Raw genomic sequence first — 13340 nt, forward strand, 5'->3', positions numbered from 1 at the left:
TTGTAAAACAGTGAACGGGACAACGATTGAATTTCTTCTGGATTTGAATACATTTATTTAAGTCTGTTTATACACAAAGGACAGTTGTTTTCGGGTGGGGGGTGGTAAATTCTATACTAAATGCTACATAACACCATTTATGATTGGCTAACCTAAGCAGATAATAGATGTGTTTGTTTGCCTTCTTTTTTGTATTTCTAAAACAGTTTTTTTCACACGTTTACAACGCTCAGATATATATATATATAGTATATGTATGTATAGTTATAGTTAGTAAAGTACATTTAGGTTGGTATGCTTCGGTTGGTTTTTTTTTTTTTTTTTTGTAAAATTCCTCAATCTATCTCTTTTTATAACATTTTTGTAACACACGGCCATCGGAAGGTCCATCACGTTTCTATTAATTATGAACTGTACTATCTATGGTTTGCTTTTGTTACTACGGAATGAACAACATTTATGAGAAGAGTATGAAGTGGAAGAAGATACATACAACATTTAGCTGTAATTCGCTGCAGATGGATGATTTGATTTGATTTGATTAATTGTATTCTTTGAGCTTAACACAAGGGGCACCAGATCCAGCCCTGCTAGGAAACCTTGTACATACAACATACAAATACAATAATGCCTTAATTATGCAAAACTTAGTTTCCATGTATAATATGTGGTGTAGGTCAATCCGTAGGGATAACAACAGAAGGTGTAAAACCAATTCGAGTCGTCACACAAACTACTTTCTTGGGCGGGACGAGGGGCAATCTTAAACTAGGATTATGTGTACAAGTATTTTCAGATGTGTCTGTCTGTCTGTCTGTGTATAAAGGATCTCTCTCTCTCTCTCTTCATTGTACAATACAATTAATTTGTCAGCGAGAGGCATATGCTTATATATTCTGCGCATTTTGGGCTTTTGCAAGTCAATAAAAACAAAAAATTTAACAACATAGCGAGTGTGGGTGTGTGGCCCACACAACTCGTATCAACTCAAAAGAAACGCGTAAGACGTGGACGCGCAAAACGTATAACGCAATAGCATCCTAGGCCAATCAGGCCGTACTTCAGGGTGAACTTGCACACACGCTGCCCGAGGCTGGCCGGCGGTATTTCGAGTATGGAAGGTATCTTTTCGGGGTCCACTTTGCCCCACATCTTGGCAATGCCATTGGCATGGCCGATGCCCACCACACCCACAACGCGTACGGGTCGCACGCCAGAGCCACCTGGCGCCACTTGTGGCAGTGCAGCCACCTGCAAGGAATGGCACAAGAACAGATCACGTTCGCGCACAAAAACGTCCGAGAACGCAGGAAACTCGCCGGCCATCTCCTGCATCAGTTTCTCCAACAAGTCACGCTGCTTGCACTCCTCCACCTCTTCGCTGCTTATGCTGTCCGTGAATGTCAAGCGCCACACAAGCTTCATGGTCTGCCACAGGGACAGAGCACGCAGCGCACGGTACAGTGTGATGCGAATTGGTCGATCTCCCAGATGCAGAATGCAACCCGGCAGCTTGTGTATCTCCTCGAAGGCCCGACGGAATTCTCCGCCCGGCGCCATTCCCAAATCCTTTGCGATTTGTGCACTCATCTGGAGCAGCAGGATGAAGAAGACCCCATTGATATACCCATGGGTCTGTATAATACCGCGTATCTGTGCGGGGATTCACCAAAGAATTAGCACTCCAAATCACACACACTTTTTGTCCCTGCTCACCTTTGGTATATTGATATTTTTGGCCTCCTCCAGTAGGGTCTTTTCATCCAGCTTCAGAATGTGTATGCGTGATGGACATAGCTCAACCATGACCACATCTGGACGGACATTGCGTATGACCTGGAATGGGAGGATTCCATTGTTAGCAGGAGGCTGAAAGAAACACTTGCAGGGCTTACAAAAGAGACGTCATCCTGTGACTCTTCGCTGAAATGGGCCGTTCCCACGAGATAGACCTTGCTGCCAAATGGCGTGTTCAACAGCGTCACCGTCGATGGAAGATTCTGATCAAACTCCTCAAGAGTGTCGTAGATTTTGATGTCGCGCTTTGTCAGTGGCTGATCGTGGCTGAGCGCCACAACCATCTCACGATTGCCATTGTCTCCATTGTCGGCTGCTGCCGAGGCCTCGGCTATCGAGATGTCCAGCTTTTGCTTGCTCGTTTGCAGCAGCGACTCTGTCTTGCGGCGTCGCTTGTCTGTGGCTGAGGCTGGATCCGCGACTGCGACTGCGACTGGTGCTGGTGCTTTGCTGGGGGACTTCTTCAGTATGGGCTTCACGTTGTCGCCCTCAATCAGCAGCACTTCCTTTTCGAGGTCCTCTGCCTTAATCGAATTATCGTTTATCTCTATAATTGACAAATTGGGATTATCTGTCTTGAATATTGTCTTGTTGGCCAGCTGTGACTTGGGGTCCACCTCCTCCTGCGAGGTGTTCGTGTCGGTGCTCTCGGATTGAATGAGCAGCATGCTGGCATTTAGAGCTGCTGGGGTGTGACCGTTGTGTGCTGCAGGTGCGGCAGTAGCCACCGCCTTGAAGGCAGCTGCTTCGCTAGTAAGTTCCGCGCTGTCCGCATTGCCATTCGTGGGCATTGGGCTGTGGCTAATCTCGCTAGTCAGACTCTCTGCGTGCGAAAGAAAGGGGAATAAGAGACAATCAGCCACGGCAATGACAAACATTTGTTTAATAACAGAAATAAGTAAAAGAAATATATAAACTAGAAACTCTGAGTGTCCTGCTCGTAGAGCGCCTTCAGTTCCTTGAGCAACTCTTTGCTTTCGTTGTCGGGAATGTTGTTCTTTAGGAATTGCTTCAGCAAATTAAAGCATTTCCTCTTCAATCGTGCCGCACGTTCATGGTAGCTCTTCTCCTCTCGGTCGATCCGCTCCTGATACTTTTTGGCCAGCTTCTCCTTAACAGCATCAAGCTTTCGCTTGACCGTCTTTTCGTACGACTCCTTCTTCGGTTTGTAATTGTTCACGCAAAGCGTGTCCACTATGTCAGCCAGCTCGTGGTCTAAAGTTGAGAACTGATTCCCTAGCTGCTTCGCGTCTGCGAATATTTCTGCTAGAAACCGAGTGGGAAATGTTGCCGCCGTTTGGGCTTTGAGTGCCTTCTGTGCTCCAGCATAGAGTTTCGCTTTAGTTGTGTCCGTGAAGGGCCCCTTGAGTTTTCTCTCCTGGACTACCTTCAGCTGCGCATTCTCCGCGTGATCGTTCTCTATTTGGAGTACAGATACCCTCAGCTTGAAGGCGTCTATCTGCCGTACGAGTTCTTTGTGCTGCAGCCTTAGCAGATGATGCGTTTCCAATGTTAGGGGATCTGGTTTGGTTTTCTGAAGGCTCTTGAGCTTGGGGGCTCTTTAAACGCAGCTACCAGATGCCCTCGGGTGTTAGGATGCTTCTCCAATTGTGGTGGCTCCATGGATAGCTTATGATGATTAACCGAAAGCATGGAGCAAGGACAGCTTGCTCTTTTCTGGTTTAACTTGAGCTTTGAGGGCTCTAGCAGCGAAGCTGGCATGTGTCCGTGGGGGTGACGTTCGAGCAGGGGCTGCTTCGTGCCTGGCTCATGATGCTTCTGCGAAGCCATGCAGCCCGGCTGGATCCTAGAAGGATCTACAAACGAAGCTTCCATTTGTCCGTAGGGGTGACGTTCGAGCTGTGGTTGCTTTTGATGCTTCTGCGAAGCCATGCAGAACGGAGATGCATCTATTTTCTGGCCCGACTTGATCCTAGAAGGCTCCACAAACGAAGCTTCCTTTTGTCCGTGGGGGTAACGTTCGAGCTGTGGTTGCTTTTGATGCTTCTGCGAAGCCATGCAGGACGGAGATGCAGCTGCTATCTGGCCCGACTTGATCCTAGAAGGCTCTACAAACGAAGCTTCCATCTGCCCGTGCCAACGATCGCATTGTGGGTGCAGGCGGCACGAATATATTTTATCTGTTCTCTGGTCAGACTTCTCCGCTAGCTTATGATGCACTGAACAACACTTTCTTGGCTCTGTTTTCCGTGGTAGCTCCTCCGCGAGTGGCGGGGCCTGCGAGGCATTTATCCAGCGCAAGCAGAAATCGCGCCTCTCCTCCTTTGAAACCTTTCGCGCGCAACACGCGGGTCGCTGGATCTCATGGTAGATCCTGCCCAGCTGAGGCTCGTTCACCTGGCAACGTGATTCCATCTTCGACGCCTCAGTCATATCTGTTAGGGGTTTGCTTAACAACTAATAAAAGGGCTGCTCGATCAACCCTAAACTCACCATTACAGGACTTGTAAGCCGTGGCGGATAGGCTGTCCAGCGCGCTGTCGTAGAGCGTGGTGTCGCCTGTGTAGGAGCTGCTGTTATTCTCCAACGTGCCAGTGGATGACTCAAATGATGTGTAGCCGGATACATCCATCGTGGAGAACAGTGCCGTTATGTGAGCGTCTTTTGTGTGTACAGTTGTTTTGGAAGCGTCGGTTACGAGTCGAAATTCGGTTTCAATAGTCAGAGACACACTGTCCACGTACGTGTGCGTGTGTGTATATGTGTGGGTTAGGCTTTCGCTCGACTTGGCATCAGCCCTTGGTGCCGTTGCGTGTTCGTTGACTGCTGTTGGGCTGTCTTCTGATAAATAACGGCGGGCGCTGCAACAGTTAAGGAGAAAGATTATCAGAGATACAGATAATACGAAGAACTCTTCAACTCGAAAATTTGATTGCAGTGTTTTTGTCTACGTGTCCATTGCCCAAGTAAAAGTAACTTCTTGTCGCAACGCTTACTGGAAAGTTCTAGTAGATTGTTGGGACGCATTCGTCTGCTCAGGGTCTAGCCAATGCTGTCGAATTTGCCGAGTTGAGCAGCGTTGCTACCAGTCTACTTACCCTAAAAGTGTTGTTTTGCTGCTGTGGCGTGGGTTTGCGTTGCACTGCTGGAAGTTCTTTTTGCATCAACGGACCAATAATTGACACAGTTTTGTGGCTGGGCTTGGGGCGCGTGCTTATATTTATTGTGTTTATATATTCCAGTGAGTGCGATTCTAATAAAACCCAAAAAACTAAAGAGTTAAATTTGTGAGCAAGCTGAGAAAACCGAATATGTTTGCAGTGTTGTTGAATGCTTATTGATGTATGAATATATCGATAATTGTATCTTTTGATGACAATATATTCGAGGGTGATACTTTTGAGCGATAAGCAAGTCTCAGTCATCGTATGAATTTGAAATTAGGACTCTGGTGGGGTTCTGAGATTTGCAAAAGCTACATTTATGGAAAAGCCTTCACGTTGGAAAATGTCTTGAAGTTCATGTCGTGCAACCTGAATCGATTTGCTGGCCCTTAGAAGCTCCCTCTGCAATGGTTGCGCTTGCTTTTCAACTAGAGATGGCAGCTGCTCGAACGACCGATTTGTACATATCGGTTTACACAAACAGCTGTTGTGCGCACCGCCAGAATTGTTTTGTTTTGGTATTTACGATTTCAAATTGAGTTTAAAGCATGGCCGAGGAATCCGAGGAACCTACCAAGGTTGGCAATGCACAAAGAGCATTGATAACAGTCTAATAAAAGTGTTAACTATCTGTATTTAATCATTTTAGAGCTTCGTTATCTTCGGACGCGATGTTGCCCAGATACCATGCTTTCGTAACAGTTTTCTGTACGGAATAAGCGGTGGCATTGGCATCGGTGTGCTGACATTTTTGGGCACATCCCGGACACATCTTTCCACACACGTGGGCTTTGGATCCTTCTTCTGTGGCACCATTGTGTACTGGATGTCTTGCAGGTTGGTTGAGATGTCCCTGGCATGACCCGCTTATCAGTTGATTGTTTTTTTTTTCCAGGTATCAATGGTCTGCGCGCCGGTTTGAGCAGCAGCAATTACGTGAGGCCATGCGCCGCCAAGCACTGTACGAAGGAACCGATGTGGAAAAAGAATTAGATCTTAAGTCGGCGTAGTACTAGTATTAAAATATATATTAATTGTATATATTTTACGCTTTTTGTGTGTGCATGTGCAACTAGTTCAGGTAAACTTTTTTTAAAAATTATTTTGTTACTCAAAAGTTGTACCTTAAGAAACATAAAATAGATTATTTTGTAACTGAAATCTTACCTAAAAGTAGAACAAGTAAGAGATTTGTTGACTTATGTGAATGTAACGCACATTAATTGCTGAAATATGAAAGATTTGCGTTGTCATTGAAGGCATATAGAGGGAACAATAGATTATATTCATTACAATTACAATTTAATTAATGGTTTCGAGCCTCTTCTGTCAATTAGAAGTAAGTTCTTCCAATTTTGTTCGTCTCAAGTGCATCTTTTAAAGCCAACTGTATTCGTAGACTTTTCTCTAGTGAAGATTATGTACGATTAGCCCTTAGCCATTAACACACTGAACGCTGGTCATTGGCTGTGTTTTGACATTAGCTTAATGCCAACAGTCTAGCCATCCATTTGGGATTCTACCTGCCCTGACCTCGCTCTGTCATCTGTGCGCTCTGTTGATAATTTCCATAACTGCCGCACAGAGAGAGAGTTTCGACGACGATTTATTTGTGCACACATGTGCGGGCGATCCTTCAGTGCGATCGTTCCTCTGCTCTGTCTCTCCAACGAGCTGTAATCTCCAAGTGCCTGGCCCAGCGTAGTGTTCATTCGGTTCACTTATTCTCGGCATAACGTTTTCGTTGGCAGCGCGAGACGGTTGTGCTTTGTGTGTTTGAGTTTATTCGCCGGGCGCATACAAAAATATCTCGTTGGAAATTTGAAAAACTTGTTTTGCCTTTGTAATTGCATGCAAAAAAGCACACACAAAACAGTTACTTATATAGCCATTGGTACGGAGAGATACAAGTGCTAAGCAGACGATGTCCGGCCAGCAGCAAGCCACTTCGGTGTTGGTGTTTTTTGTGAATGGAAAGAAGGTAGGGGCATATCTAGAAGATACATAGATACACTTGCCACACGCTTTCCGTTGCGTGTTTCAAGTGGGAGTTCACGTTGAACTCACCCAACCCATGCCTGCCATATCGGTCGATTGATTGCGTTAATTGTTTATGCAATTCAACGTGTTTCGAGCAATTGAATTGGCTGTCGTAGTCGAAGAATATTTTATTTATTGAGTTTCGCGGCGCTGATAACAATTGACCCCCCGCTGTAGCAAGGTTCGTTGTTTGCTTGTGGCCCCACCGCACCTCTTATCAGATCCAATAAAAAAACAACAGAAATGACGTGACGCCGCAGCATTGAGAGTAGTTTTTGTGGCACACCAAACTATACAATATATGAAGCTCTTAATCCAGTATTACTATCAGGATTTACACTGTTTACAGTGTCTGCTGGCAGCGTGTGCGAAATTAGCATCAAAGTGGAGTGCTATACAAACAAAACTTTGCCATTGAGGCAACCAGTGTTGGCGCAGAGTAATTAAAATTCACAAGAGGCAGGTGGGTTGGCTGTCTAAAATGCCTCTAACTACCGACCAGCAATAAACGAAGTGGCGCTCGCAAGAGACGAGGTTCTTTTAGATAGTGATACGAGTAGGGTAGAGATAGATACTAGCAACAGCATTTATTGGCACAGGGCTGGGAAAGCGGCTAAGAACAATTATACAGATTACATGAGTCAAGAAGAGACTCTAATGAATGACGAAGAACTCCGACTCTGAAGCCTATATATGTATGTATTAGATATGGCTGTCCGTCGTCTGATTGCCTTTTTCCCTTAGCAAAATTACGTCAAAGTATTTGTAGCTGAGTTGAAATTCTTAACCTTCTTCCCCATGTACCCACCCACGTCAGATTGTTATTTCAAACTGGAAAACAGTGGGAATTTCCTTGCTAGTACTTCTGTGCCCACAAGCCAGCATTGAAGTTGAGAGTCCTTTAATCTCGTTAGTCGTTGGTTCTATTGAAAAATGTTCTAAGAAATTCACTGATCTTTACGCCGCAGAACTACTTTATTCTATTATATTTCTGCGGCATCTGGTCTCCTCATTGCACACAGTTTCAAGAGTAAAACAAATCAGTAACAAATCTTCCAGTCTTTGAAAAGTTTAAGTATTTTTCAGGTTATTAGTTTTCTGCACAAACTTTGCTCTGGAGAAGTAGAATCTATTGCCCTTATCAGTCTTATCTTAATAGTTGTATTTCACTCCCGTCCCGCACGACTTTCACATCACTTTCTTTCTAACTACTTTCTTATCATGAATCTAGCCTTAGCTCTTGCTCTAGTTCTTACAATAAAAGTTTCTATTTGTTTCCCTTTGATATACAGACGTTTGAGTGGAGATTTATCGCTGGCCAGCTGGACACCAGCGGCGAGTGTCCCACAATCTGTTTTTTTGTTGTTTATTTTTTTGCACTTGATAATATAAGTTTATCTTTAGTTCTGTTAAGTAATGTTTGCCTTCCCGAGGATTGCTCCACTTTAAACAATGTTCTTTTTAATGTTTTCCATTGCTAAACACTTCCTTTCTTTCATTTCCAGGTAACGGACACAAATCCCGATCCGGAATGCACACTCCTCACGTATCTGCGGGACAAGCTGCGCCTGTGCGGCACGAAGCTGGGATGTGCCGAGGGCGGCTGCGGCGCCTGCACGGTGATGATCTCCCGCATGGATCGTGGCCAGCATAAGACCAGACATCTGGCAGTCAATGCCTGCCTCACGCCCGTGTGTGCCATGCATGGGTGTGCCGTGACCACGGTGGAGGGCATCGGCAGCACCAGAACTCGGCTGCACCCGGTGCAGGAGCGGCTGGCCAAGGCGCACGGATCGCAGTGTGGTTTCTGCACGCCGGGCATAGTGATGTCCATGTACGCGCTGCTGCGAAATGCCGAACAACCTTCGATGCGGGATCTGGAGGTGGCATTTCAGGGCAATCTTTGCCGTTGCACCGGCTACCGGCCCATACTCGAGGGCTACAAGACCTTCACCAAGGAGTTTGCCTGCGGCATGGGCGAGAAGTGCTGCAGAGTCAATGGCAAGGGATGTGGAGGAGGCGATGACCAGGAGTCCGTGACGGATGACACTCTGTTCGAGCGCAGCAAGTTCCAGCCTTTGGATGCCAGCCAGGAGCCCATTTTCCCACCCGAACTGCAGCTGAGCAACGCCTATGACAGCGAGAGTTTGGTCTTCAGCTCGGAGCGTGTCACCTGGTACCGTCCGACGACGCTGCAGGAGCTGCTCCAGCTGAAGGCCGCTCATCCAGCGGCCAAGCTGGTGGTGGGCAACACGGAGGTCGGCGTGGAGGTCAAGTTCAAGCATTTTCTCTACCCGCATCTGATCAATCCCACGCTGGTGGCGGAACTGCTGGAGGTGCGCGAGTCGGAGGAGAGCATTTACTTTGGGGCTGCCGTCAGCCTGATGGAGATTGACGCGCTGCTCCGGCAACGCATCGAGGAGCTGCCGGAGGCGCAGACACGCCTCTTCCAGTGCACCGTGGACATGCTGCACTACTTTGCCGGCAAGCAGATCCGCAACGTGGCCTGTCTGGGTGGCAACATCATGACGGGCAGCCCCATTTCGGACATGAATCCCGTGCTGACAGCCGCCGGCGCTCGCCTGGAGGTGGCCAGCATCGTGGAGGGTAAAATAAGCCAGCGGACTGTCCACATGGGCACGGGCTTCTTCACCGGCTATCGGCGCAATGTCATCGAGCCGCAGGAGGTTTTGCTGGGCATTCACTTCCAGAAGACGACGCCGGATCAGCATGTGGTGGCCTTCAAGCAGGCGCGCCGACGCGACGATGACATTGCCATTGTCAATGCGGCAGTCAATGTCCGCTTTGAGCCCAAGTCCAATGTGGTGGCGGAGATTTCCATGGCATTCGGCGGCATGGCACCCACAACGGTGCTGGCACCTCGCACCTCCCAATTGATGGTCAAGCAGCCACTGGATCATCAGCTGCTGGAGCGCGTGGCGGAGAGTCTGTGTGGGGAGCTACCACTGGCGGCTTCCGCACCGGGCGGCATGATTGCCTATCGCCGCGCTCTGGTGGTCAGCCTGATCTTCAAGGCTTACCTCGCCATCAGTAGCAAGCTGAGCGAAGCGGGCATCATAGCCGGCGACGCCATTCCCCCGAAGGAGCGCAGCGGCGCCGAGCTTTTCCACACTCCCACGCTGCGTAGTGCGCAGCTGTTCGAGCGCGTCTGCAGCGATCAGCCCGTGTGTGATCCCATCGGCAGGCCGGAGGTGCATGCCGCTGCCCTGAAGCAGGCCACAGGTGAGGCCATCTACACGGACGACATTCCACGCATGGATGGCGAACTCTATCTGGGTTTCGTGCTGAGCACAAAGCCCAGGGCCAAGATAACCAAACTGGATGCCAGCGCTGCGCTGGCGCTGGAGGGCGTGCACGCATTCTTCAGCCACAAGGATCTGACGGTGCACGAGAACGAGGTGGGTCCGGTGTTTCACGATGAGCACGTGTTCGCGGCCGGAGAGGTGCACTGCTACGGCCAAATCGTGGGCGCCGTGGCGGCGGACAACAAGGCGCTGGCACAGCGTGCGTCGCGGCTCGTGCGTGTGGAGTACGAAGACCTTTTGCCGGTGATTGTCACCATTGAGCAGGCCATTGAGCATGGATCCTACTTTCCCGACTATCCGCGCTATGTGACCAAGGGCAATGTGACAGAGGCCTTCGCGCAGGCGGAGCACACCTACGAGGGCAGCTGTCGCATGGGTGGCCAGGAGCACTTCTATCTGGAGACGCACGCGGCTGTGGCCGTGCCTCGTGACAGCGATGAGCTGGAGCTTTTCTGCTCCACCCAGCATCCGTCGGAGGTGCAGAAGCTGGTGGCTCACGTGACCTCGCTGCCCGCACACCGCGTGGTGTGCCGTGCCAAGCGCCTGGGTGGTGGCTTCGGCGGCAAGGAGTCGCGTGGCATATCCGTGGCTCTGCCCGTGGCCTTGGCTGCCTATCGACTGCGTCGCCCCGTGCGCTGCATGCTGGACCGCGACGAGGATATGCTGATCACTGGCACACGCCATCCCTTCCTTTTCAAGTACAAGGTGGCGTTCAGCAGCGACGGCCTCATCACAGCCTGCGACATTGAGTGCTACAACAATGCCGGCTGGTCCATGGATTTGTCGTTTTCGGTGAGTAATCGAGAGAGCTTGAGGGCAGCGAGCTCAAGTAGGGGTTCGGCACTCAGGTACTCGCAGACAACAAACACGAAGTCAAAAACGTTTCTTGCTTCATTCGTTTTAGTGCGTTTGTATGCACAAACAACAAACACGAAGTCGGAAACGTTTCTTGCTTCTCTGCCGCTGTGGAAGTTGTTCCTCTGCCGCTGCGGCTGTTTTCTGTGCATAAGCTGAAACCACTCGAAGCTTTTTTGGTGCTTGCAGTGCATCGGCTGTGTGTAGAGCTTTCATCTATGCATGTGAGGCTGCAGGCTTTGCCTACGGCAGCGTTTTGCATGCAGCCATGATCGGACAGAGGGCAGAATGAGAAAGACATAGCTGAAAAGCTCAAAGCTTATGACTTACCGCAAATATCTAAATCGGTTTGACATGTGTATGTCTTCTACTAGCACCTTGACGTTGTGCTGAGTTCGCTACCCAAAGTGTTCTCCCATGCAAAGTGCCAACCGCTGATCTAAATCCGCTTTCGCTTTCAGGTCTTGGAGCGTGCCATGTACCACTTTGAGAACTGCTACCGCATACCCAATGTGCGCGTTGGGGGCTGGGTCTGCAAAACGAATCTGCCCTCGAACACGGCCTTCAGAGGATTTGGTGGACCGCAGGGCATGTTTGCCGGCGAGCACATCATCAGGGACGTCGCACGGATCGTGGGCCGCGATGTGCTGGATGTGATGCGTCTGAATTTCTACAGAACGGGCGACACCACGCACTACAACCAGCAGCTGGAGCACTTTCCCATCGAACGCTGCCTCGATGACTGCCTCACGCAGTCGCGCTACCACGAGAGGCGTGCGGAGATTGCAAAGTTCAATCGGGAGAATCGTTGGCGCAAGCGCGGCGTGGCCGTGATTCCCACCAAGTATGGCATTGCCTTTGGGGTGATGCATCTGAACCAGGCGGGTGCCCTGCTCAATGTCTATGGCGATGGCTCGGTGCTGCTGTCGCATGGCGGCGTCGAGATTGGCCAGGGCCTCAACACCAAGATGATTCAGTGTGCTGCCCGTGCGCTGGGCATACCCTCGGAGCTGATTCACATTTCAGAGACGGCCACGGACAAGGTGCCCAACACCTCACCCACGGCGGCCAGTGTTGGCTCGGACATCAATGGCATGGCCGTGCTGGACGCCTGCGAGAAGCTCAACAAGCGTCTGGCGCCGATCAAGGAAGCCCTGCCGCAGGGCACATGGCAGGAGTGGATCAACAAGGCGTACTTTGATCGGGTTAGCCTCTCGGCCACGGGCTTCTATGCCATGCCCGGCATTGGCTACCATCCGGAGACGAATCCCAATGCTCGCACCTACAGCTACTACACCAACGGCGTGGGCATCAGCGTCGTGGAGATTGACTGCCTGACGGGCGATCACCAAGTGCTCAGCACGGACATTGTCATGGACATCGGTTCGAGCATCAATCCGGCCATTGACATTGGCCAGATCGAGGGCGCCTTCATGCAGGGCTACGGGCTGTTCACGCTCGAGGAACTCATGTACTCGCCGCAGGGCATGCTCTACTCGCGCGGTCCTGGCATGTACAAGCTGCCCGGCTTTGCCGACATTCCCGGCGAGTTTAATGTCAGCCTGCTGACGGGCGCTCCCAATCCGCGTGCTGTCTACTCCTCCAAGGTAGGATACAAACTCTCTTTTGTGGCATTTAAGATCTAAATCCCATTTGGATTACTTACAGGCCGTTGGGGAGCCACCGCTCTTCATCGGCGCCTCAGCATTCTTTGCCATCAAGGAGGCCATTGCCGCCGCTCGCCAGGAGCACGGCCTGACTGGGGACTTTCCGCTGGAGGCGCCCTCCACCTCTGCCCGCATACGCATGGCCTGCCAGGATAAATTTACTAATCTGGTAGGTTTCATCACACAATTTTTAAACGAAGAAAAACCATTACGAATGATTTACCATGATTTCAGCTGGAAGTACCCGAGGCAGGCAGCTTTACACCTTGGAATATTGTGCCATAATTAATTATCTACAGACTTTTGGGTTTTTACCACACGTGACTTTGTACATAGTTTAAATAAATAAATGTTTTTTGTTAATTATTAGCCATGCAATCAGATTTAGCAACAGCTGGGGAGCTGACAAGTGCCACTTTGTTGGGTTTTATCTGTGGCAGAAGACAGCAATACAATAAGGAAATGTTTGATTCAACAGCCAATTTAATGCAAATACTTTGCTTTAAAGGGTCTTTAATTGAAGACAATCA

The 13340-nt window shown here is 49.5% G+C and overlaps 3 protein-coding genes across 4 annotated transcripts; 2 read left to right on the plus strand and 1 right to left on the minus strand.

Annotated features, from left to right (window-relative positions):
- Window positions 1–97: 97 nt before the first annotated feature.
- Window positions 98–5103, minus strand: LOC117897661 (traB domain-containing protein). Of its 2 annotated transcripts, XM_034806648.1 has the most exons (5): window positions 4857–5075; window positions 4252–4619; window positions 1896–2620; window positions 1717–1836; window positions 98–1653 (listed from the first exon to the last, which is right to left on the minus strand). In XM_034806648.1, exons 2-5 carry the CDS (start codon window positions 4388–4390, stop codon window positions 988–990), a joined length of 1650 nt encoding a protein of 549 aa, XP_034662539.1. In that variant the 5' UTR covers window positions 4391–4619; window positions 4857–5075; the 3' UTR covers window positions 98–987. The 2 variants fall into 2 exon arrangements, with proteins under 2 accessions (XP_034662539.1, XP_034662540.1); XM_034806649.1 differs by lacking the exons at window positions 98–1653; window positions 1717–1836; window positions 1896–2620 and adding an exon at window positions 3180–4193 and having other exon boundaries at window positions 4857–5103.
- Window positions 5104–5384: 281 nt separating this feature from the next.
- Window positions 5385–6178, plus strand: LOC117897667 (cytochrome c oxidase assembly protein COX20, mitochondrial). Its single transcript, XM_034806664.1, has 3 exons — window positions 5385–5500; window positions 5572–5759; window positions 5818–6178. Exons 1-3 carry the CDS (start codon window positions 5471–5473, stop codon window positions 5930–5932), a joined length of 333 nt encoding a protein of 110 aa, XP_034662555.1. The 5' UTR covers window positions 5385–5470; the 3' UTR covers window positions 5933–6178.
- A 489-nt stretch (window positions 6179–6667) lies between these two features.
- On the plus strand, window positions 6668–13181 carry LOC117896942 (xanthine dehydrogenase). Its single transcript, XM_034805486.1, has 5 exons — window positions 6668–6903; window positions 8468–11080; window positions 11605–12750; window positions 12812–12979; window positions 13045–13181. Exons 1-5 carry the CDS (start codon window positions 6847–6849, stop codon window positions 13093–13095), a joined length of 4035 nt encoding a protein of 1344 aa, XP_034661377.1. The 5' UTR covers window positions 6668–6846; the 3' UTR covers window positions 13096–13181.
- The last annotated feature ends 159 nt before the right edge of the window (window positions 13182–13340 follow it).

The sequence above is a fragment of the Drosophila subobscura genome, chromosome O (assembly GCF_008121235.1).
Source record: "Drosophila subobscura isolate 14011-0131.10 chromosome O, UCBerk_Dsub_1.0, whole genome shotgun sequence".
In the NCBI taxonomy this organism is placed as follows: domain Eukaryota; kingdom Metazoa; phylum Arthropoda; class Insecta; order Diptera; family Drosophilidae; genus Drosophila; species Drosophila subobscura.

Bases quoted from the DNA above. Each gene is read 5' to 3' on its own strand.
- LOC117896942 (XM_034805486.1), top strand. From the start codon at position 6,847: ATGTCCGGCCAGCAGCAAGCCACTTCGGTGTTGGTGTTTTTTGTGAAT. The intron at 11,081-11,604 runs GTGAGTAATCGA...TTTCGCTTTCAG, and splicing joins CCATGGATTTGTCGTTTTCG to GTCTTGGAGCGTGCCATGTA. The intron at 12,980-13,044 runs GTAGGTTTCATC...CCATGATTTCAG, and splicing joins AGGATAAATTTACTAATCTG to CTGGAAGTACCCGAGGCAGG.
- LOC117897661 (XM_034806648.1), bottom strand. From the start codon at position 4,390: ATGGATGTATCCGGCTACACATCATTTGAGTCATCCACTGGCACGTTG. The intron at 2,621-4,251 runs GTGAGTTTAGGG...TTTCGCACGCAG, and splicing joins GGCTTACAAGTCCTGTAATG to AGAGTCTGACTAGCGAGATT. The intron at 1,654-1,716 runs GTGAGCAGGGAC...ATCCCCGCACAG, and splicing joins AAAATATCAATATACCAAAG to ATACGCGGTATTATACAGAC.
- LOC117897667 (XM_034806664.1), top strand. From the start codon at position 5,471: ATGGCCGAGGAATCCGAGGAACCTACCAAG. The intron at 5,501-5,571 runs GTTGGCAATGCA...TAATCATTTTAG, and splicing joins AATCCGAGGAACCTACCAAG to AGCTTCGTTATCTTCGGACG. The intron at 5,760-5,817 runs GTTGGTTGAGAT...TTTTTTTTCCAG, and splicing joins GTGTACTGGATGTCTTGCAG to GTATCAATGGTCTGCGCGCC.